At 48.4% G+C, this 24,055-nt stretch overlaps 1 protein-coding gene across 3 annotated transcripts in view; it reads left to right on the top strand.

The window, feature by feature from the left end:
• NCKAP5L (NCK associated protein 5 like) overlaps nucleotides 1-10,623 on the top strand; it is a 58,680-nt gene extending 48,057 nt beyond the window's left edge. For 2 of the 3 annotated variants that reach the window (XM_043968230.1, XM_043968229.1), the window contains 7 exons: nucleotides 2,985-3,098; nucleotides 4,127-6,816; nucleotides 7,320-7,476; nucleotides 7,786-7,867; nucleotides 8,496-8,804; nucleotides 9,083-9,225; nucleotides 9,750-10,623. In XM_043968230.1, coding sequence (XP_043824165.1) covers nucleotides 2,985-3,098; nucleotides 4,127-6,816; nucleotides 7,320-7,476; nucleotides 7,786-7,867; nucleotides 8,496-8,804; nucleotides 9,083-9,225; nucleotides 9,750-9,962 — 3,708 coding nt within the window. In that variant the 3' untranslated portion in view covers nucleotides 9,963-10,623. The other variant, XM_043968231.1, reaches the window with a different exon arrangement.
• Nucleotides 10,624-24,055: the final 13,432 nt, after the last annotated feature.

Below are 24,055 nucleotides of genomic sequence, written 5' to 3'. Positions count from 1 at the left end.
TGCTTTGCACATAGTAAGCCCTATATACATGTTTTTCATTCACTCCTGCAGTTCCGTATCTGTGAAAAGAGATGACAAAGTATCTGGTAAAATATTTGTTGTCTTTTTTACCCTCCAAACACTGTATAAATCCCTCTTCTTTATTGTCCCTCCAAGGAGGCCCTGTGAGTCATTCTTCAGTTTAGCTGCCAGTTCCTTTTGGTTTTGGTTTCATTTATAGGGAGAGTATCAGTACTGATATAACCCAGGGGTATGTCCCTTGATTATTACCTGGACAGAGACCTCACATGTAGATCTCCATTAGAGTGCAAGCTCTTTGAAGGCAGAGACTCTTTTACCTCTTTACAGCTCCATTCCTTGGCACGGTGCCTGGCACAGAGTAGGCCCTTAGTAACTATCAAATGATTCATTGCAGTAGAGTCCTGACAGTTCAGTGAAATTTTATGGAAGGTCTTAGAGTCATCTGCCCCTTTTCTCACCAGTCTACCCCTGCAGAATTGGAAGGGGCCTCATAGAAGACTGTTTTGAATCTTTATTTCTTTTATGGGTTGCCATGGCCAAAGAATTTATCTATTGACCAGCCTCATCATGAAGATCCTCTCTGTACTTAAGGGAAGAGAAGAAAATAAGCATTTATATAGCACCTACTGTGTGCCAGACACTTTTCACAAAGACTATCTCATTTTATCCTCACAACCCCGGGAGATTAGGTGCTATTATGATCCACACTTTATAGTTGAAGAAACTGAGGCAGACAGAAGTTAAGTGACTTGCCCAGGGCCATACAATTAGTGTCTGAAGCTGGATTTGAACTCAGGTTTTCCTGGTTCCAACTCCAGCACTCTAACCGCTGTGCCGCCTAGTTCCTCAAAACATGAGCTAAGAATGGCCTAGGTCTAAATTTTGCCATGGCTTATCAAATCTTGAGAATTGATTGGATTTATCAACCCTTGTCCTCCTTCTAGCCAGTTTCTAAAGTTCTTTCACAAATGCCTTCTCACTTTTGCTTTAAACATTCCTCTGGTGTCTGTAATTTGAATTCTGAACCATATAATCATAGCCTTGGAAAGTACTTAGAATCTTCTAGCCTAATGCTTTGACTTTATAAATAAGAAATGGAGATCCAGGAGATCAAAGTATCCATCCAAGTGGCAAAATTGGGACTGGAACCCAGGTGTCATTTCCTGCCATTCCCTTCCTTAGAATGGGTTGATAAATAGTTTCGGTTTACTGGTTAATGCCAGCATGGAAAGAGGACTCTGTAGACCACTGTCAGATTCTCCTTGCTCCTGTTCTAACATTTTACTTAGCGCCTTAGAAAAAAGGCGTACATATCATACTTGCATATTATGTGAATCCAGGAAAAGTGATCAGTAGACCCAGCTATAGAATCAATCTTGGTAGGCTGAAGAGAACAAGGGACCATTTCATACAGCATGGGGAAGCCCTAGTGTGGTGCAGAAGAACACTGGGCTTGGAATTAGGAAAACAGGGTTCAAATCCCAGCTCTGAGGTCTATTAGCTTGGGCCACTAAAAGCAGGGAGTGACCTCCTCGACCAGGTCCCTCCTAACTCTAAATCTGTGTTTTCCTATGGGATGTGGCCAAGAAGTGATCCACGTGAAGCAGATCTGACAACTCCAGGGACTGAAAGCTCAGTGTGTCTAAAAGAACCCAAGTGATAGGAGCTGATAGAGTGTCTGAAACAGTCTGCCCTTGGCAGGCCACTTCTAAAGCATTGGGTTCAGTTCTGGGCACCACATTTTAGAAGGGACAAGCTGGAAGGAACGTGGCCAAAAAGAGGTGCACAAGATGGTCAGGGCTCTGGAAATTCTGCTGCTTGGGTACCAAGGACAGGTCCTGGGCATGGGTAGTCGGGGGAAGAGATGTGTGATGTGGGAGGGATTGTTAAACTTCTGATACTTGAAATGGGATCAAAATGAATGGTTTTTACATAGAAGGAGGATTAGCTATGTTCTGTCTGGCTCCAGAGAGCAGAGCTAGGAGCAATAGTTTAAGGGAGAGAGATTTTAGCTCAACATAAGGAACATTTCCTGATAATTAGAGCTATTATGAAATGGAATCAGTGCCTTGGGGAATACCGGGCCTCTGTACCCTCAAGTGTTTAACAGAGACTGAATGTTTATGTGTCAGTGATGGTATAGTCAAGATTCGTGATTTAGGGGGGCAGTTCGGTGTCACAGTGGATAAAGCACCGTCCCTGGATTCAGGAGAACCTGAGTTCAAATGCGGCCTCAGACACTTGACACTTGCTAGCTGTGTGACCCTGGGCAAGTCACTTAACCCTCATTGCCCCGCCGCCGCCCCCCCCAAAAAAAATGATTCATGATTTAGGCATGTATTGGACCAGGTGATTTTGATGTCCTTTTACAACTCTTGAAATTCTGTGATTCTATATCTCTAGGTAAGGAAACTGAGGCCCAGACTCATTAAGCTGTTTGTCCAAGATGAATTAGGCTTCAACTAGGGAGGGATGAGGGCCTGGGCTTAACCCCAACAGCCAATATAGCCACCCACAGGTTGGCCCCTGCCCTGGGCTGGTTCCATTTCCTGCCTATTCATTGAATGGCATACCCATTTTACCACTGGCCTCCAGGAACTTTGGTATCTCACCATGAAAATTCAGAAGTCAAAATTAATTATATTATGGATAGAATGGGCTTCCTACTGCTTGGCACCACTTACAGGAGCCATTAGCTTCGGAACAAGTCCCCCAAAGGTATTTTCATCTTAAGGTCACATAGGACTTTAATATGATGAGATATGATATGATATGGTATGATGAGAGCCAAGCTTTCCTGCCTAATACCTGAAGTCATATCAGACTTTGGGAATGGAAAAGGCCTCATTTTTATTGTTTCTTGTTGAAGTTTGGGAAGGATGAACATTTCCATGTATTTAGTTCAGGGTAGGCCCAGGGCTTCCTGCAGGCGATGCCTACTGACCCTCCCTCCTCCTTTTCAGCTCCCGTTACATCCACTACAGTCGATGTCAGAGCCGCTAGCCACCACACTTCTGCATGCTGAAGAGGGACCAGCAGCCTTATTGCCCATGGGGGCCTGTACTGGACAAAAAGAGGTACTAGGGAGAAGAATCGAGTGGAGAGAGAAAGAGATGAATAACCCAAGACTGCAGGGCATGAGCCTAGAACCCTCTGGCTCTCTGCTTCTTATGACCAATGGCCTGGCTACCTACATCCTCACTTTTCCCAGTCTTTCACCCTGATAAGCCCCTGAGTTTTCTCTGCTATTTGCTTTCAAAGCCCAGAGTACAGGTGTCATCCTGTGTGGGAGTCCTTCTCCATTAAGTGCATCCCCAGCCTCAGCCCTTGGTCTTGCAAAATGCCTACTGTTGGTTACAGAGGGTAGAGTAGGGCCGGCTCAGCACTCCATAGTGACAACTGAATAAGTATATGCCTCACTGCTGACAGCGAACAGTAGTGTCATTAGAAAAACAGCATGTTATAGGGGCAGCTAGGTGGGGCAGTGGATAGAGCACCGGCCCTGGATTCAGGAGGACCTGAGTTCAAATCCGGCCTCAGATACTTGACACTTACTAGCTGTGTGACCCTGGGCAAGTCACTTAACCCCCATTGCCCCACCAAAAAAACAGCATGTTTGTTTGTGGCTTTTTGGGACATACCTTCCCTCTCATTGGGTCCTTACACTCCCATCACCACAAGGGAGGGGAAGGCCGACCCAGGTTTGCTAAAAGCTAAGCTGGAACTTGGCCACAGGCTTCCCCCATTTTCCATCACTTACGATTTCTGACACGCTAGAGAATGAGTGCCCACTTTGGAAAAGAATGCAGGGCCAAATGCAACACAGACAGCCATGGGAAGGCCTCCGAAATCACTGGAAAGGAAAGCTGAGGCGGCTCCTAGCCTAGAAGTCTCTCTGTCCCATCTAAGTCCAGGTGCCAGAGGGAGGAGAAAGGAGAAGACCAGGGGCTAGTTACGGGCTTCCTGAAGATTGTCCTAATAAGCACTACCCGTTCACTTGTACTCCCTTGTATTGCTGGGGTCCCGGTCCTAGGAATGACCCTAGGAATAGGCAAGGGTGGTCTTGGGTCTCCATCCCCAAGCCTCAAATCTCTGTTCCCTTTAGGTAGGCTGTGAACAGCAGCAGCAGCAGCAGCAGCAGGCCTTGGCTGGCCTGGGCCCCCCCTTGGATGCCCTGTCCCCATTTCTGAAGAAAAAGGCCCAGATCTTGGAGGTGTTAAGGAGCCTGGAAGAAACTGATCCCCTGTTACTGCACCCCACCACAGCCTCATGGAGGGCAACAGGGCAGTGTCCCCAAGGGGAGCCCAGCATCCACTCCGATTGTTCCTTGAAAGGCAAGGCAGGTGAAAAATGGAGCCCAGGAGAGAGGCTGGGCTCCCCAGAACCAGTCAATGGTGAAGTGTGTACCCCTCCCCTGTCAGAGCCTGCACCCTGGGCATCCTGCCTACTCCTGGGTCCTAGCGGACTGGGGGGACTACTCCGGTGGGAGCCTGTGCTGGGGAGCCCACGGGGTGAGGAGGAGAAGCTGGGAAGGCTTTGGGGTGTGGGCCGAGAGTCCCAGAGGTCCCCAGCACCACAGCCTGGCCTCCACAGTGGACCAGGCAGCAGTAGTAGCTCCTCCTCAGATGAGGCTGGGGAACCAGGGGAGGCACTGACACCTGCTGCCCTACTTAATGCCTTGGCCCGGAAGCAACTGAACCTGGGCCAGCTGCTGGAGGACACAGAGTCTTATCTCCAGGCCTTCCTATCAGGCGCTGGAGGGCCCAACAGTGGAGAAACACCCCCTGCCTATGGTTCTGGCTCAGGACAACCGCCTTTGCCCAATGAAGGGCTTCCCCAGTCTCTAAGACCCAAAGGCCTCCCCAAGACAGCATGGGGTGGGGGAGGATCCGAACCCCTCAAGCCAGGCTTAAGTACTACCTCAGAGGGCAGTGGGGCCCTCCCCTTCCTCAGTGTGTTTGTGGATGGGGGAGACACCTCTCCAGGCCCCTGGCCCAGCTACCCCCATTCCTCATCTCAGGTGAAAAGCGAGCTCCAAATTAGCCCCTCTTCCCCCATTGAGACCCAGGAACTCACCTTCTCCCCACCCAAGAGTCTCAATTTTTTGAAGTTGTCTCTGACCCCAGAGAAGGCCCCTAGCCCTGGCACCCCCCATCTCAGTCCCCAGTTGCCCCGAAGTTCCCGGATCCCTTGCTGGAATGGTGGTCCAGATGGGAGTCCTTCCCCCATGCTTACCCACCGAGGCCTTGGGGGTGAACTGTCCCCTGACATAGTTGCCCAGCGCCAATCTACCAGCTCTCCACCTACCATCATTGTGGACTCCATCCAGCTCAGACCCACACATCCGGCCCCATCCTCTGTCCTTTCACCTGAGCCCCCAGCTTGTCCAACCCCATCCCGGTATGAAGATGTCCTGGACCTTTCAACTGGCTCCTTTGGGGGAACCTCTCCAGAGCCACCCCTTAGCTCCCTCCAGTCATCCAGTTATACACAGCTGGCCCCAGAGACACTGGACCAGGGGACTAGGGGCTCATCCAGCCCCTGCCCACCTCCGCTTTGCCCCTATGGGGGTAGCCAGGGGAAGGGTAGTGAGAAGGCAGGACCAGAGTCTCCACAGGCCGGCTGGAAGAGCACAGGGGGCTCCTCCAAAAAGCCGGGCAATGGGGCAGGGAGGCGGCCTGGGGAGGCAGGCTTCACACCTCTGCGAGAGAGATGGACGGCGCTTGGCAAGCTGAAGACGGGCCCCGAGGGAAGCCCTGGCACCGACAAGAATGGGAGCCCCGCAAAGCCAGGACCGGAGAGGGCCCGACTGCCAGGGAGGCTGAGAGAAGGGGCTGGGGACACGGCCCCCAGCGAGGCAAAGGGGCCCGCACGAGGGGCACCACCCTTGGGGACCAGCAGCCTCAAGCAGCAGGACCACGGGTCTCCCGGGGAGCCAGGTCCCCGCTGCTATTCTTCCCACTCTATGGGGGCTCGTCTTGACCTGGACCCCGTCTCTCCTCGTGGCTGCCTCACCAAAGTGGAGCTGGCGAAAAGCCGGCTGGCGGGAGCACTGTGCCCCCAGACCCCACGGACCCCAGTCAAGCTGCCCACCACAGTGCCCAGCCCAGGCAAGCCCAACAAAAGCCCCCATGGCAGCCCCACCAAGCTGCCCTCCAAGTCACCCACCAAGGTGGTGCCCCGGGGTGGGTCTCCCCAAGTGCCCAAGGACCCAGTAAAGCCTGAGAAGGGCAAGGGTCCCCCTTGGGCAGACTGCAGCACCTCCTCCCAGGCCGCTCCCAAAGGAGCAGGCCCTGGGGGCCACAGCCAGGGTCCCGAAGGGCCGGCGCTGCATTCGGCCATTGAGGAGAAGGTCATGAAGGGCATCGAGGAGAATGTGCTCCGGCTGCAGGGCCAGGACCGGGCACCGGGCGCAGAGGCCAAGCACCGCAACTCGAGCAGCATCGTCAGCTGGTTCGGGCTGAAGAAGAGCAAGCTGCCGGCCCTGAGCCGCCGGGCCGATCCCGGCAAGAGCAAGGATGGCCTAGGGGGTGCCCCGCCCGGCAAAGGGGGCAAGCAGGAGGCCCGCAAGCTGGAGACAGAGAGTCTCAACATCTCCAAACTCATGGCCAAGGCGGAGGACCTGCGGAAGGCCCTGGAGGAGGAAAAGGCCTACCTGAGCAGACAGGGCCGAGGGCGGTCAGGAGGCCCGGCACGGAGCACCGGCACCGGTGAGGTCATGCTGGGCCAGGCACAGAGCCAGCTCGCCATCATGTACCAGGGTGCGGACACCTTCATGCAGCAGCTGCTCAACCGGTAAGGGGGCCCAAAAGGGAGCGGGAGACCCTGCCCAGGCGGGATGCCCAGCACCAGCATCCCCAGCTGTCGGTCAGAGCTCCCCCTGGCTTCCCTACCCTTTCCCGGCTCCAGCGTTCTCTAGCCCTGTTCCCATGTTCCCAGAGAAAAAACCAGTATTTGGTGGTGGGTGGAGTGCAGGTCTGCTTCCCCACTCCTCACCCAGATTTAGCGCACTCTGCCTTCCCCCAACCCCCATTACCCTCCCCCAACCTCTCCTGAACCATGTTCTCTAAGCTTCTCCTCATCTGAGGCAGTTCTCAGCCTTTCCCCAAGAGCAGCCCCCTCATCCATAGAACAGATAAGAAGTCTCCAGGGAGGTGGAGATGGGTTGTTTTCCCTAGAAGCCACGGAAAAGGGCAAGAGGGAGACTAGAGAGCTAGATATTTGTCCTCTGTGTGTCCCCCCACACACTCTCACAGACACATTAACTTTTGTGATGTTCCTTCTTCATCCAAACCTAGGGTAGATGGGAAGGAACTTCCCCCTGACAACTGGCAGGAGCCCAAGCCAGAGTTTGGAGACTTCCAGTCATCTATTCCGGAAGCCAAGGGCCCCCAGCCTCTCCGGAGCCCCCGAAATGGCCTAGTTGGCCAAAGTGCCAACAAGTCATCTGGGAAGGTGAGCTGGGGGGAGGGGGAAGGGGGAACTGGGACCCTGCCTTTTGGAAAATTTGGTCTCCCCACTAATCCTTCCCTCCAAGCTAACCATTCAAGCTTCCTAAGTCCAGTAGAAATAACCCCCCCACCTTCCTGCTGTTCCACTGTCTCTGAACCTTGCTGAAGCATTATGGGGCGCTCCATGGGGTCAGCCCCCGGTCTGAGGGCCCTCATCAAAGAGGGCCTGGGCAGTGAATTGGAATGAAATGCTGGAAGGGCTAGGGAGGAGAGGGAGCCCCACAGGCCCTGAGCGTGTCCTCTAAATGCACAGAAGAGCAGCGAGCTGGCGCAGAGAGAATCGGCCCCCACTGAGCACGGCCTCCCTGAGCCCATCCCCACCCCAAGTTTCACAGGTCAGTCGGGTAGCGTGGGGGCGGGGTTCGGTGTCGAAACATCATTCCTCTCTGCACTCCCTATTCCCAGTTTAACCCGCCACTGTCTTCCCCCCCACTTCTCCGCTAAGCCCGACCATGACCCTTCCCTCCCTTTGTGAGCAAATCTGCCAAAAGAAGAGACTCCTCAAGGGCCCAGACTGTTTGGCCATCTTTGTACCCCCAGCACAGTGCCTGACACAGTAACCGCTGAGCGAATGATCCAGCACGTGGATTCCCCAGCCGCTGTGTGCCGGGCACAGTTGAGGTGCTGGGGCCCCAAAGAGAGGCTGTGCTCTTAAGGGGCAAACGTTCGACCCCAGGGAAGAGGCGACCTCTGACCTGGGCTTCTTCATCTTTAGAATCAGGGGCTCGCACGGGGTGGTAATGGCCTTACGGCTCAAAGGGTTGTGTTCTCTTGTGTGATCCTCAAGACTGGATGGACTTGGAGGTCTCTGAGTCCGTGCCCAAGAAATGCTGTGGGGATGAAGTGGGGATGGTGGCCCCGGCAGCTGAGGGAATCAGCAAAGGCCTCTTCAGAGGGGATGAGGAAGAGGCCCCTTCAGCCTGAAATCTCTGACTCCTTTCCCTGCTTCTCCCTTCATCTCAGCCTGTGGCTCCCTGACCCGAACTCTAGACAGTGGCATTGGTACCTTCCCACCACCAGACCACGGCGGCAGTGGAGCCCCCAGCAAGAACCCTCCCAAGCCAAAGCCTTCCCGCCTGGACCCGTCCCCCGCAGAGCATTCGGCCCGACCCAACCCCCTCACCAAGGTTCCCCGACGCGCCAGGACGCTGGATCGAGAGGTGCCTGCCATGGAAGAACTGCTGGTGGGCGGGCGGCATCCCAGTGTCCCTGCTTTCCATGCCCTGCTTTCTCCCACTCCTAGGCACCACGGGCACAAGGCCTGCACAGATGGTAGGTGCCCCATAAAAGGGGGATGGGCAGGTGAGGGAAGAGCCTGGCTATAATTGTAGCTATCGCCTACTGCCTAAAACAGGTGTGTGTGTTGTGTGTGTGCATGTGTACATGTGTGTGTGCATGCGTGTATATGGAGGAATCCATGTCATTTCCAAGGAGACAGGGGTTATCCAGGCCCCTGGGGCACAGTATATTTTCCTGGGGTTGGGATGTAGTCAGAGGCCTTGGAACTTTATGCCCCCTGATAAGACCCCCCTCCTCTGTTCCTGAGATAGATTCCAGTGGGCATCCTGGACGGCCACCCCCAATCCAGCTCTCCAAAAACTGGACTTTCCCTAACACGCGAGCAGGTGGCAACTCCTCTGACCCCTTCCTTTGTCCACCCCACCAACTGGAAGGGCTTCCCAGGACCCCTCTGGTAAGAATCCCCAAGATGAGAACTAGGGGCTAGATGGCCAGGGGGCAATTAGGGGCATGGAGCAGGTAGCCGAGGTCCTGAAATTGGAAGAGGGGACCTAGGAATTCCCCTTTGTTCTCTGTGAGGGCTGTGGATATAAAATAGCCTTAGAAGAGCAATCGGGAAGCTCCTTTAGATACGGGTATCTTTTAACTCTGAGCCTTCACCCATTTGCTTGCCAGTTCTGAGCAGCATCCCTTGTTCTGCTGTGAGCAGCATGCTGGGCTCAGGGATGGACTCTCTCCCTCTCCACCTTTGCCTTTGATCTGTCAATTAGGAGACCCTTACTCTGAGTCCTTAGAGTACTCGATTGTCACCTAAAAATCACTGCAATGAAGAGCATATCTTGCTACAGGCGTTGGAACGCCCACCTCCACGTAATGCTGCTGAGGGGCCTCCTGGGAACACCCTGCCCCACCATTCCTGCTCAGTGCCTGGGGCGCGGCCCCCTCCTCCTGCCCTGACCTATGACTTCCATCCGCTAGGTCCCCCCCGGTGAGAGGAAGCAGTGTTTAGAGGGAGGCCACCCGCCTCCAACAACCCCTGGCCCAGCCTTTAATGGCAGCCGTACGCCCAGCACTTCAGACATGGGAGAGGATGGGCGCGCATCCGGTGGTGGCCCTCCGGGACTGGAAACGTCAGAATCCCTCAGCGATTCTCTGTATGACTCCCTATCTTCTTGTGGGAGCCAAGGCTGAGGTGGGGGACCCAATGCTGGAAATCCTCTTTGCTTACCACCCCCACCAGAGATGGAGACAACAAATTGGACTCAAAACCTCCCTGTTTTCTGTGGATCAGGAAAAGGAGTTGCTCTGCCTTGGGACCCAGTTTGAAGCACATGCCCAGGAGAGAAATAGGTGGAGAAGAAACTACAGTTCACCCCCACTTCTACCCATAATCGCCTGTTGGAGGGATGAGAGAACTGGTCTCAGCTTAAGAGACCCCACTTATGCTTTCTCCTGCTCAGAACAAGACCCTGACTTTCTGCCCCATTTCGAAACCCAGGGGCACCATATTGTGGTGCTGGGCCTCTCCCACCCTCCCACTGGTTGTAGCATCTCTTGCTTCCAGGCCTCCAGTCTTATCTGACTACTTGCTGTCTTCTACCACCTACCCTGGATAGGGGCCAGAAAACTGTTGGTGGAGTTAGAAGGAAGCCCAAAGGAGGTGGGGGTGTCAGCCCTCTCTCCCCCCATCTCCCCTGTCCCTAAGCCTCCACTGCCCCACTGGAGGCCTCCTTGCTCTTTGGATGGTGCTGTCCTGACCCCTACCCCATGTCTCTGGGGTTCTGTTTGGGAGGAGAGTTGTTCTGTTCTGTTTTGTTTTGTTTATATTAAAATCATTTCCCCTCCTGTTTTCCCCCTTGGCTTGGGTTAATTTATCTGTCTTTGTGAACGGGGCTGCACTTCTGGTCTCCACTGCTGTAAAATCCCTAATGAAACATGAAGTAGTCCTCCCTGGCTGCCACCCCCCACCCTCATCTGCCCACCACCATAACTGGGCCTAACTACCTCATGGCTAATCGGGAGGGGAGAGGAAGGGGCTTGGGGACAGAGGTAAGTAGAAGGAGTGGGAGCTAAGTCAGAGAGGTAAAGGAGTGTGGAGTAACTTGCAGACTTTAGAGACCTGGGGTTATGGTAGGGACCAGAGCCCTGGGGGGCCTTCAGCCCCCCTCATCTGAGCTTGAACCAGTCTAGGGACCTCTGCCCACTAGGGGGATGACATGGTGGGGCTGTCTGGGATGAGAGCAGTGCAGGCATCTTGCTGGAGAATGACTGGGAGTGAATAGAGGGAATAGCAAAGGGAGGCTGGGTCTCAGCCACATCCTACCTGCCCCTGAGCAGTATAAGGGTGGGGTGTTCCTCTCCTGGCAGATTGGATTGTGGGGAAGGCTTTGAGCTCTTAAACCCTTCCAAAACTGTCAGCTATTCCCAAGGCCCTTCATCCCATCATCAGTCAGCTAGCATTGACTGAGTGCCCCTATGTGCTAGGTACAATGCTGAGTGCTTGGGTTACGAGGAAAGACAAAAACAGCCCCTGCTGTCAAAGGGTGCCAGCCCAGCCGATGACCCTTCCCTGGGCCTGACAAGGGATGCTTGCTCTCCCTACCCTTACCCCTCCATGCTTCAGGCACCAGACAATGAGGGAGGATTAAGTGACTTGTCCAGAGTCACACAGCTAGTATGGGTCAAGTATCTGAGGCTGGATTTGAACTCGGGTCCTCCTGAATCCAGGGCCAGTGCGTTATCCACTGTGCCACCTAGCTGCCTCTCTTCAGCCATTTTCAACTTTTCCTCTAGTATGCAAGGTAGGTGTACGTTTGGAGCCATCCCCAATCTAGTGTTTCTCTTTTCACTGTTTACCATAAGCTGGAAAATCTTCCTGCAAAGTATTGCCAACAAGGGTTTTCTTCAAGGAGCAAGGAGGGGAGGGTTTCTGGGGTCCCAGAACAGGAAACTTGGGGTCTGGATGTGGCTAAGAAGGCACCACTCTTCAGTGGCGATTTATGGAGGAAGAAGGGGGATGTCATTTAGGGAAATACTTGTAGGATACCAACCCTTGAGGATCGTTCTATGGGGAGCTAACACAGCGGGATGAGGTCATGAATAACCAGAGCACTTCTTCACCTGAGATCTATGGATAGACTTCAAGGGGTCTGTGAACTTGAATGCAATTTAAAAACAAAAACATCTTTATGTTCACTAATCTCTCATTGAAATTTAACATTTCTTTCAATTGTCAATTTAAATTTTAAAAGCAATTCCAAAAATGGGTCCTTGGGCTTCACCAGCCTGACAAAGGGGTCCAGAACATAAGAACTCGAGAAGCCCTGGGCTGGTTCTGTCTGGGCATAAAGCATCTTTGTCTTACTTGAGCTGGGGTGTTCCCAAAGGCCCTATGTATAAGCTAGTGTTAAGTAGATCATTTATGGTACCTCTCCTTGATAGTTTTGGGGATTGGGGGAATCACATGTTCTGGTGACATCTCACAGAGGCTCCATGCCTATGGAGCAGGGTTGGAACAGCACCAATCTCACAGGCAGCCTCTGCACCAACAAAGCCATCAACACTGGATGAACAGGGGCAGCTAGGTGGAGCAGTGGATAGAGCACCAGCCCTGGAGTCAGGAGGTCCTGAGTTCAAATGTGGCCTCAGACACTTACTAGTTGTGTGACCCTGGGCAAGTCACTTAACCCCAATTGCCTCACTAAAATAATAATAATAATAATAATAATAACACTGGATGAACCACAGGACCTGCTCCTGAGCTGGATGGGTGCTAACGCCACAGAATCCAGCCGATGTGATTGCCACTGATGGTGGGCAATAAGTCTTCCTTTCTATATTTGATAGCATTCTCTTCTCTTCTCCCTCCCTGGTCCCAGGAATCGAAGGGATTGGACCTGTGAGGGGGAGAGCATGATAGGAATAGAATGAGGTTGAAGAGATGGGGGCCTGAACTCTAGTCCCAGCTCCGCCCCTTCCTGGGCAAGCTCACCTCATTTCCCTGGGCCTCCTCCTCTACAAAAATAAAGGGGGTGAACTATATTTCTTTTTTTTTTTGCAGGGCCATGGTGGGGTTAAGTGACTTGCCCAGGATGACACAGCTAGTAAGTGTCAAGTGTCTGAGGCCGGATTTGAACTCAGGTACTCCTGAATCCCAGGCCAGTGCTTTATCCACTGCACCACCTAGCTGCCCCTGAACTATATTTCTTAAATTCCCTGCTGGCCATGTAAGTCTGTGTTCTCTCTTGCCTTTCTATGTCCTGTTAATTGTTTCCTAGTTTCTTCTATGATATCTTAGATACATGCCTCAGAATAGGGGGGGAAAGATCATCAAAAAACAAGCAGCTGCATCCGTGATCTCATTCATTCAGGACTTCCCTCCAGTGGTACAGAAGGTAGCCCATCCGTACCTGCTCATCCCGTACAGCTCTCCTCCAGATCCTCCCAAGGATTTGTTCCAGGAGACCCCACAGAGTGCTAGAGGCCTTCCTCGATCTCCCCTGACATCACTAGGATACCAGTGGAGGGCTCTGGCCAGCCACCCATCAGCCCATGCTCTGGCCACGTGTCTAGCTGATTTTTTTCTTCCTATCCATGATGCCCTTTTCCTCCTGTTCCTATCTGGAGTTCCTCAGCTATGTCTTGCAACCTGCTCGTACCCCCCACCTATTGCCCCCTTTAGACGCTCATCTGGAATTCTTTGGAGGCAAGTGTTCAGGATCTCACTGCCATGCAGCCACACTGGTAAAAATGTTTATATTCAAAAGAGCGGGGTGGGGGCGGGGCGGGGCAACTAGGTAGTGCAGTGGATAGAGCACCAGCCCTGGATTCAGGAGGACCTGAGTTCAAATTTTGACCTCAGACACTTGATACTTACTAGCTGTGTGACCCTGGGCAAGTCACTTAACCCCAATTGCCTCACCCCAAAATAAATAAATAAATAAACAAAAGAGGGGATTTTACTGTTACTGAAAACTTGAGGCTGCTAAATGTGCCTTGCAATTTCCTGAAAGCAATCCAGCTTTCTCCTCTTCCTTTTCAACACTTATTATCCATTAGATTGTGAGCTCTTTTAGAAGAGGGATAGTCTTTTACAAACTTTCATGCATTGCCTTGCTCATAGTAGGCATTTCATAAATGCTGAACAACTGGCTAAACTGTCCCAGATCTCTCTCTCTCTCTCTCTCTCTCTCTCTCTCCCCATAGGGTATCTATTTAGATGCATGTTGCAATCTGAGTAACATTCGTTTTAATCAATTTTCTTACAAATCCCTTCAACCCAAGTCTTCACCTAGCCCAAATCCTACCTTGAAACATACATCCTTTATATAGCATCCCTGAGAAGTGGTTGTCAGGTTTCTCCTTGTCCAGTGACACGGAGCTCACCGTTTCACTAGACAAGCCATTCTTTTTTTTTTTTTTTTTTTTTGGTGAGGCAATTGGGGTTAAGTGACTTGCCCAGGGTCACACAGCTAGTAAGTGTCAAGTGTCAGAGGCCGGATTTGAACTCAGGTCCCCCTGAATCTAGGGCCAGTACTCTATCCACTGTGCCACCTGGCTGCCCTCAAGCCATTCTATTTTAGGGCAACTCTAATTACTAGTGGAATGAATATTGATATGTTATTTGTTTGAATAACTGGGCAAAAAAAAAATGGTGCCCATCCTACTGTATGCCTGGTTGATAACCTGGGGGGAGATGGAAGGAAAGAAAGGCCTACAAGGGGGAGAGTGGAAGCCACAGGGAAGTAAAATCTGAAAGTACAAAAAGACAAGGCTGGTCCTCACCTTGTCTGAGAAATGGGTGGACTAACTTTGGAACTTGGAGTATCATGAGGAGCAGTGGGAAGTTGCAGAGAAAAGAGAATAAACATTACCCTGCCCCTCAGGTCTTCCTGACTCCAGGCCCAGTGCTCTGTGCACTATGCTACCTAGCTACAAGGGGCGGCTGCCGTAGTTGTACCAAAGTAGGCAGCTTCCAGGAATCTGCAAACACCTCTCCACCCTCCCCCCATACACACCTTCACCTAGGGTTAAAAATAGACAAAATCATTTGCAAAAAATGTACATATTTGCCCAGAATCCTCCCCACAATTATTGAAGGATTTGACACCTATAGGAGTTATTCTCTTGGGCTCATTACTCCCACCTGCACTTAGGTGGCGCAGTGGATAAAGCACCGGCCCTGGATTCAGGAGTACCTGAGTTCAAATCCAGCCTCAGACACTTGACACTTACTAGCTGTGTGACCCTGGGCAAGTCACTTAACCCTCTTTGTCCTGCCCCCCCAAAGAAAATAATATGGGGGGGCAGCTAGGTGGTGCAGTGGATAAAGCACCAGCCCTGGATTCAGGAAGACCCGAGTTCAAATCTGACCTCAGACACTTGACACTTACTGTGTGACTCTGGGCAAGTCACTTAAACCTCATTACCCTGCCAAAAGAAAGAAAGAAAGAAAGAACATGATGACAGTAAACATTTGTCAAATGCTTACTATGTGCTTACACTGTGCTAAGTGCTGGGGATACATTTATTAATAATTTGCAAACTCTTCATATCATTTGACAACTTATCTTTCATGGAAACACAGTATCTTTAATTAAATTGAATTTAGATTGGTTTAGAGAAATCAATAAAACCAAAACTAAGACTTTCAGAAGATACCCATATCCACCTTGAGGGATAATGTGTAAAACTTCTACATCTGAACAATTATTCCATTTTATGGCAATGATAAAGGGGATGTGCAAGTAGAATCGTTTTTTAGGCATAGTCTTGTAGAGCTTGTATAACTCTAGTCTGAACTTGGCTCAGAGGCCTAAATAGGTTGCAACTGGAATTGTAGATTGGTGAATCACACAGGAAGAAATGAATCTTTTTATGCTTATATTACCTAATTTTAAAGGTTTAGCTATATCGGTGCTTTAGTCATGAATACTTTTTTGCCCATCTCATTTATTATTTATTTCTGAAATGTTCTGCTTAATCTTGAAAAGTTGTCCATCCCCAAGGACTGAAGTGGGCAGGAAAGCCCACATATAGCTTGAAGAACATGGTCAAACCATGTGCAGAAGTCTTTGGTCTAGCAGTGCCACCTTGTGGTATGGCAAGGAAAGGCAGAGTCCACAATGTATCATTCTTCCTTAGTGGTGGTGATGATGGCCTTGGTCAAACACAGCTGGAACTCCCAATACAGTTGAAAAGAAGATAGTCCAACCTTAGGAAAATATGTCTTTGGAGAGGATGCAGTCTATCCACCAAAATTCAACCCTTACAACCCATCCTGGGATAAGGAATGATACTGAATCGGGACCCTGGGGATTAGGACACACAGGGGTTACCAGTGGAAAGCCATGATACTTGGAGTGGCCAAAAGGACAGAGCTCTGTAGTTCTTACTACAGATTCCCTCTGGGGCAAAGCCTCCTTCACCAATAAATTCCCGATCCTAAGTCAGTATACATGTTCTGACAGAGGATATTAATTTGAAAAAAGGCTCATTAAAGGTATGTAGTAGATTGAACCAGGCCACAGAAACCCAGAATATATCCTTTGATAGATATGGGGCAGCTAGGTGGCTCAGTGGATAGAGCACCGGCCCTGGATTCAGGAGTACCTGAGTTCAAATCCGGCCTCAGACACTTGACACTTACTAGCTGTGTGACCCTGGGCAAGTCACTTAACCCCAATTGCCTCACCAAAAAAAAAAAAAAAAAAGATAGATATGGAAGGCCTCACCCTAAATCTCCAAAGAGAATGTGATTACCACCTTTGTCAGAAGCTCTCTCCAAATTTACTTGTGATCTCTAAATTACCAAACGGATGCCTCTTTCTCAATATTCATTCTCCTTGACCTCTGCAGCCTCTGACACTATTGGTCGATCTCTTCTCTCTAGGGTTTCAGTATGCAATTCCCTTCTGTTTCTCCTCCTACCTATGTTCTGATTGCTCCTTATCAGTCTCCTGTGCTGGATATCCTTATTCAGGTCATGCCTGATAACCTTGGGTTTCCTGGGCCCTCTTCTCATCCTGGCTTCCCTGAAGTCCAAGCTTAAATCTCACCTTCTCCAGGAATCCTTGGTGGCCAGGATTACCTTTTGCCTTTCTTTGAATCCTCAAAGCTAAGCAGTGTCCAGCACGTAGTAAGTTCTTAGTAAATACTTACTGACTGGCAGGAGTTTGGAGTGATCACTCTGTTCCATTATCTTTAAGAGGGCTATTGGGCTAGAATTAAATCTTTCACACAACAGATATATCCAGTCTAGGAGTATTCTGTTCTTTTGGATTGAAGATAAAAGTCACTTTCTCTCGTCATTCCAGGTAGGAAGTAGTCTTCTCCCACACTAGGAGGGTAAAGTTACTTCAATCTCTGCCCCTCTGTCACCAAATGATTATTCCTAAACATCAGAGCAAGCAGTAAAGCAGAAATCGGGAAGCCAGGAAGATTGGTTTAGGCAACACAATAGACAAGAATGAAGGGGTTCTGCTACTCAGGACTGAGATGAAATCTCAGGTCAAACAAGGATAGAATGATCTCAACCTGAGAAGTTAGCCCGTAGCAATTTCTGGAGGCCCGGACTCTGGGAATCAAGGGACAAGTTGTGGCAACAGATTTCCCTATATACCTGCAATTAATATGTATTTATCATCAGTTAATGAAAATCTACCTTCTCTGTTCCTCCTCCCTGCCCTCCTCCACCCCATTGTGAAAGCAAGAAAAACAAAATCACTGTTATAAACATATGTAGTTGAGCAAAACAAATACCCTAATAGGCCATGTCCAAAAAAAAGAAAAAATTTCTCAATCTGCACTCTGAGTCCCTCACATCCCTATCTGGAGGTGTGTAGTATCAACAGATATTTATTAAGCACTATGTGCTAAAGCACTAGGAATACAAGTAGAAGACAAAGCCTTACCTTCAAGGAGCTTACAGTCAAATGTGGAAAGACAACCTAAAAAAGGAAGCTGAAAAGCAAGGGGGTGGGGGAGGTGGTAAGCTAGGGAAGAGGCATGGCCTAGTGAGAAAGGAGTCCAGAGTCAGGAGAGGAACCTGGAGGGGAATGAAGTTCTGGGAGGAACTGGCCAATCAGATGAAGGGGCTCCAAGTTCTTCCCATTGTCATTCCAAATCCATACCTCCTCTTTCTTCTCTTATCATCAGTCAACAATCTCTCGTGTGGGATTCTACTCTCCTTCAATGAGTATACAGTATCACTGAACTGTCCTTAATTTAAGCAGGGGGCTACCTATAGGTATCGTTTCTTGTTTTTAAAAAATGTATTGGGGGGCAGCTAGGTGGTGCAGTAGATAGAGCACTGGCCCTGGATTCAGGAGGACCTGAGTTCAAATCCAGCCTCAGACCCTTGACATTTACTAGTTGTGTGACCCTGGGCAAGTCACTTAACTCCAATTGCCTCACCAAAAAAAAAAAAAAAGTATTGGAAAATCTGGGTCGCTGAGTCAATCAAAAGATAGGACATTCAGAGGTCTAGGGTTGTAGGCAGATGAAATCTTTTTTCCTCCCCGATGTAACTTGTTTCCTTGGGCCCCAGGAATCTGTGACTTTTTCCTCCCATCCCGAAGCCTGGCATGGTGGTGGTGTGTCTTTCCCATTATAAAAACTCCGTTCCAATCCCCAACTTGTGCTGGTTAAGCAGACATGATTAGGGGGTGGCTGCAGATCTGTTTATGTTCCATTCTTCCACCCAACTAATTCATTCAATTCCTCCTGGATATATGAGAAGCAGTACATTCCCTCACTCCAACCTGTGCCCAAGCTGTCCTCCAAGGGTGTTCCCACAATGTCTAGCTCCAATGTTAGGGGGAGTGGGCAGAGATGAGAGATACTTCATGTTTACATTATCAGTTATTCAGTAACAGAGAACTCTCTCTTGTTTAATCTAAGAGGTTAATGGGACAACTACCAGATACACAAAAACGGGGGTGGGGAAGCCTTACCTAAACCATTCAAATCAAAGTGCATTTATCATGTGTCTTATGTTTAAAGAATGAGAACAGGGGCAGCTAGGTGGCGCAGTGGATAGAGCACTGGCCCTGGAGTCAGGAATACCTGGGTTCAAATCCGGCCTCAGACACTTAAGTGTTGTGTGACCCTGGGCAAGTCACTTAACCCCAATTGCCTCACTAAAAAGAAAACAAACAAAAAAAAAAGAATGAGAACATAAAGATAAAAAATAACTAACCCTTGCTCTAGAGATTATCATTTGATAGGGTATGAGAAGGGCATCTAGGTGGCACAGTGAATAGAGCACCAGGCCTGGAGTCTGGAACTCATTTTTGTGGGTTCAAATAGGGCCTCGAACACTAACTAACTGTGTGACCCTGGGCAAGTCACTTAATCCTGTTTGTCTCCTTTTCCTCATCTGTAAAATGAGTTGGGGAAGGAAATGGCAAACCACTCTAGTATCACTGCCAAGAAAAACCCAAATGGGGTCATTAAGAGTTGGACATAGGGGCAGGTAGGTGGCGCAGTGGATAAAGCACCAGCCTTGGATTCAGGAGTACTCCTGAGTTCAAATCCAGCCTCAGACACTTGACACTTACTGACACTTACTAGCTGTGTGACCCTAGGCAAGTCACTTAACCCCCATTGCCCCGAAAAAAAAAAGAGTTGGACATGACTGGAAAACAGGGTATGAGAAAGCTAAAGTTCCTATTTCTTTAGTACCTTAAGGTCCCCCCCCCCAAAAAAGAGTCTCCTTTGGGGGTAGCTAGGTGGCACAGTAGATAAAGCACTGGCCCTGGATTCAGGAGGACCTGAGTTCAAATCTGGCCTGACATTTAACATTAGCTGTGTGACCCTGGGCAAGTCACTTAACCTTCACTGCGCCCCCCCCCTCCAAAGTACCTTAAGGTTTACCAAGTATCATATTTCTTGGAAGTATATGAAAAATACTAAGATATAATTACAAATTGACACCTGTGGGCTGTCACCTTATGTGACTGAGATCCTTGGGGTACTGTTATAGAAGTAGGACTACAGCTTTAAGTGATGAAGTGATTTGCCTATGGCCACAGAGCTAATGTTAGAAGAGGTATTTAGTTTCAGGAAGAAGCCTGAGGTAGCAAAATGCTAGATGATTTCTGAAACGCAATCCAGCCTCCTCTTTTCCTCCTCTTTATTTCTGGAACCAGTTCAATGTCCATGTGCAACTTCTTCCCAAGATATGCACTGATTCAGAAGTTCTATAAGCCAACCGCAGAAGTGTAGACCAATGGTCTTCAATCTTTTGATCACACAATTCTATGAGTAAAATGTCTCTTGAGCACATACACCCAATGTGTATATTTACTTATTTACAAGTTATATACCACTGTATATCATAAAGACAAAAATAGACATTTTAAAGAGATGAAATGATGGACATTTGATCCTCTAGTCAAGAGGAAGCCGCTGGATTTTATTGAGAGCAACATGGTTAACAGGTACACTTTAGGAAAAGCACTGGCAGGAAGACCAGGTTGGAGGTTACTGCAATAATTCAGCAGAGGTGACAAGAACTTGAATTAGGGTAGTGACTATGTGAGTGGAGGACAATCAAAGCATGTTTTGGAAATAGAGGGGCAGCTAGGTGGTGCAGTGGATAGAGCACCAGTCCTGGATTCAGGAGTATCTGAGTTCAAATCCAGCCTCAGACACTTAACACTTACTAGCTGTGTGACCCTGGGCAAGTCACTTAACCCCAATTGTCTCACTTTAAAAAAAAAAAAAAGGAAATAGAAACAAGATTTGGCAAATGATTGGGCATGTGGGGTAAAGGGAAGTAGTGGAAGATGGCAAAGATGATGTAAACCTAAGTGACTAGAAGGATGGTGGTGAGTTTCAAAGGGGTGGTTCGGAGATGAATTCCGTAATGCTGATGGCAACACACTCATGCCTGCTTGGAGACTCATTCAGTCCTCCACAAAAAGGAGAGAGGATGGTACACTGGAGCTTGTCCTCAAGGAGGGGGCCCTGTTGAAACCATGAGAAGATGCTGCAGAGGAATATTTAGGCTTAATTTCAGGAAAAATTTCCTAACAATTTGAGCTGTTCAAAAGTGGAATGGGACGCCTAGAGATGTTGTGGGTTCTTCCTCCCTGGAGGCTGAGACTAGAAGACCACTTGTCAGGAATGTTATGGGATTCCTCTTGTGAATGAGTTGGACATGCAGAAGATCGACAGCAATAGGCATGATCTCTTCCAACTCTCAAATTTCATAACTCCAGTTGTAGAAGTTCATTGCTTTGGTGTCTTCAACTATTATACCTAAGTTCACATAACCAATAAGTTACCAGATGTTGCCATTTCTACCTCCACACCCAAATTTCCCCTATCATCTCCGATGTTTTCTCCACAAAGATGGAAAATTTAATTTCCTAAAGCGTGGAACTTGACACTAAATCACTCCCCTATTCAAACTTCAGTGGCTCCCTATCAACTCTAGTTATCAAATGATTTCGTTATCAGTACTGCAGTACACATGATACATATTGAGGTTGCATGCTAAAGAAAAGCATTTTAAAAATCTATTTAGTTTTCTTATGTGGTAATTTCCTATGAGTAATTCTAAATCTTTTAACGGAGGCTTTGCAGTATTCTAAGGCTTGATGCAATCAGCAAATGTCATTCACAACAGAGCAGCTGGAGGGCAGCTTGACCTTTAACCAGTTCTCTCTGGTTGCATTAATCAAGTAGTTCTGTGTAATGTTAACAACCATGGGAGACACCTTTCTGGAACTGGCTACCTGATAGGCTACAGCAGGAGCAAAGGCAGGGATGGAGGAAAAAACCAGGACAGACAGCTGCTCCCTTTCTACCCTTGAGTGGTAGCACTTTTAGCACACCTCATAGGACAGTTGTAAGGATTAAATAAAGTCTTTTTTTGCAACCTTTAAAGTGCTTTATCTCAAGCAGCAGTGCTATGTAAGATATTGGACACAGTGATTGTGTGACCCTGGCAAGTCCTTTTGCCTTAGTGCCTCAGATAGGGCTCTACAAGTTGCAGAGCAGATGCATTATGCACTGGCAGAGAATTTCCTACACCAATGACCTATTAGAGGTCTGGTATAAAAATTAAAATGTCAGTTAATAACAATGAAGAATTCATCTGAAATACATCAAAGGATTTGCCTATGAAAGCTGTCAGTCTTCTCAGGGAACTGCTCTGTTGCTCTTGTGTGCTGGGATGAACCTGGTTTCATGATAAAAAGAAGGGACAACTTTCTTCCAGAGGGAGAAAACCCTTCTTGATCACACTCGCCTGTAGGCTATCAGGCCAACAGGACTCAAGAGCCCAGCACCTTTCTTTCAAGGAAAGGCAGGGAGTCAAGAGACTACTCTTTGCTAAGCAATACCCCAATATCTCAAATATACAGACACAAAGCACCAATAAAGACTGAGGATTTTTTTTCTTTATTTTTTACAAATTAAGACTTTGTAGATTTCATATATTTCTGAATCAAAAACACCTTTGTCTTCACAGTATGAGTTATAGAATGCAGCCTGAGCTGAAAACCAAGAAACTAGAAAAGAAAGTGATAGTTACAGTGATTACTGTATTAAAAACCTGTTAGGCATTCATTCTCTTTAAAAGTAGAATTTTTTTCTTGTCATTCTTGGCACTGTTTCTAAAGAAAAACTTTTATCCCAAGCAAAAAGCACAAAAGGTGGAATTTGGCTTCAGGAAACATTAACACAGTCAAATTCTCAGCAAGGGTAGAGCAACATCAAATACATGGACAAAAGGCAGCTGGGGGATACAACAGGGAGAAATAGTCCTACCTAGGTCTGGTACCCTGGGATCAGAGGCAACCATTCAATCAAGGGTCAACTACCCACAGGAGACAGAGCTATCCTGAATGCCACAGGATTTAGGAACAAATGCTTCCCCAGAAACAAAGCAGTACTGTACTGCAGGAGATAAAGCTCATAACACCAGCTGCAGCGGCATCGCTGTCAAACAGTCCTGTCAAAGGGAAGGGAGGGACAAAAACCCGAAGGCTGTTGGCAATAGGCTTTAACTTAATTGCATCCCTCCTGCAGTATAGCTTCACAACTTTTCTTAGAGCCACGGTCATTTGGGATGCCACTTTCATTTGTACACCATAAGACTCTGGTTGAAAATGCAGACATTGCTGTATCCCAAAGAGATCATAAAAAAGGGAAAAAGACCCACATGTACAAAAATATTTCCAGCAGTTCTCTTTGTGGTGACAAAGAATTGGAAATCAAGGGGATGCCCATCAATTGGGGAATAGCTAAACAAATTGTGGTATATGAATGTAATGGAATACTATTGTGCTATAAGAAATGATAAGGAGGATGGATTTCAGAAAGGTCTGGAAAGACTTAAATTTGGACTGATGCCAAATGAAGTGAGCAGAACCTAAACATTGTATACAGTAACGGCAGCACTGTCTGATGATCAGCTATGATAGATTTAGCTCTTCTCAGCAATACAATGATCCAAGACAATTCCAAAAGACTCGTAATGGAAAATGTTCTCCACATCCAAAAAAAGAACTGTGGGATTTGAATGAAGAGTGAAACATTTTTTTAAAATGACTTGAATATATATATATATTTTTTTTTTTTGGTCTGTGTTTTCTTTCACAACATGACTGATAAGGAAATGTTTTTCATGATTGCACATGTATAACCAATATCAAATTGCTCACCATCTCAAGGAAAGGGGAGAGGGAGAGATTTGGAGTTCAAAATTTTTAAAAATTGTTTTTAGAATGTAATTGGGGAAAAGCATTATTCAAAAACAAAACAAAAAAAAGAAAATGTAGACACTGACATGGTGGACTCTATTAGCATCCTCCCCATATGTGCAACCAGCTTAAGGTGGCACAGGGATACAGGTCACTTGTAGTTCTGGTCAGGTGAACAACACCTGTATGAAAAAAGGCTGCCATTCCTAAGCTGAATTTCTGTAAAACAGGCAACAGAAGAGCTAGGAATCATCTGCCAGAAATTGCCTTGCTGACTCAAGACTCTGCCCTGGAACTGCTCAGACATTCAGCTGGGGAACAGACCAGATGGTGTGGAACCAAAGCCACCACAGCAGCTCTCCCCCTGGGGAGTCAGACAAAGCGCCTCTGAATGGAAGGGTGGTTCTCCTATCCTCTAGCCCACAGAACTGCTGGGAGGTGTGCTGGCAGGTTCTGTTCAAAACAATCTCATAGAGCTGCTCACTATGGATTTCAGCCCTTCCCAGGGCTCAACTCCAAGATTCTTTGGGTAGTCTAACAGTCAACTCAGAGAGAGCTACCCAGCAACTA

The sequence above is a fragment of the Dromiciops gliroides genome, chromosome 5 (assembly GCF_019393635.1).
Source record: "Dromiciops gliroides isolate mDroGli1 chromosome 5, mDroGli1.pri, whole genome shotgun sequence".
Lineage (NCBI taxonomy): Eukaryota > Metazoa > Chordata > Mammalia > Microbiotheria > Microbiotheriidae > Dromiciops > Dromiciops gliroides.
The sequence above is the reverse complement of the archived record's forward strand: the minus strand, read 5'-3'. Positions and strand labels throughout refer to the sequence as shown.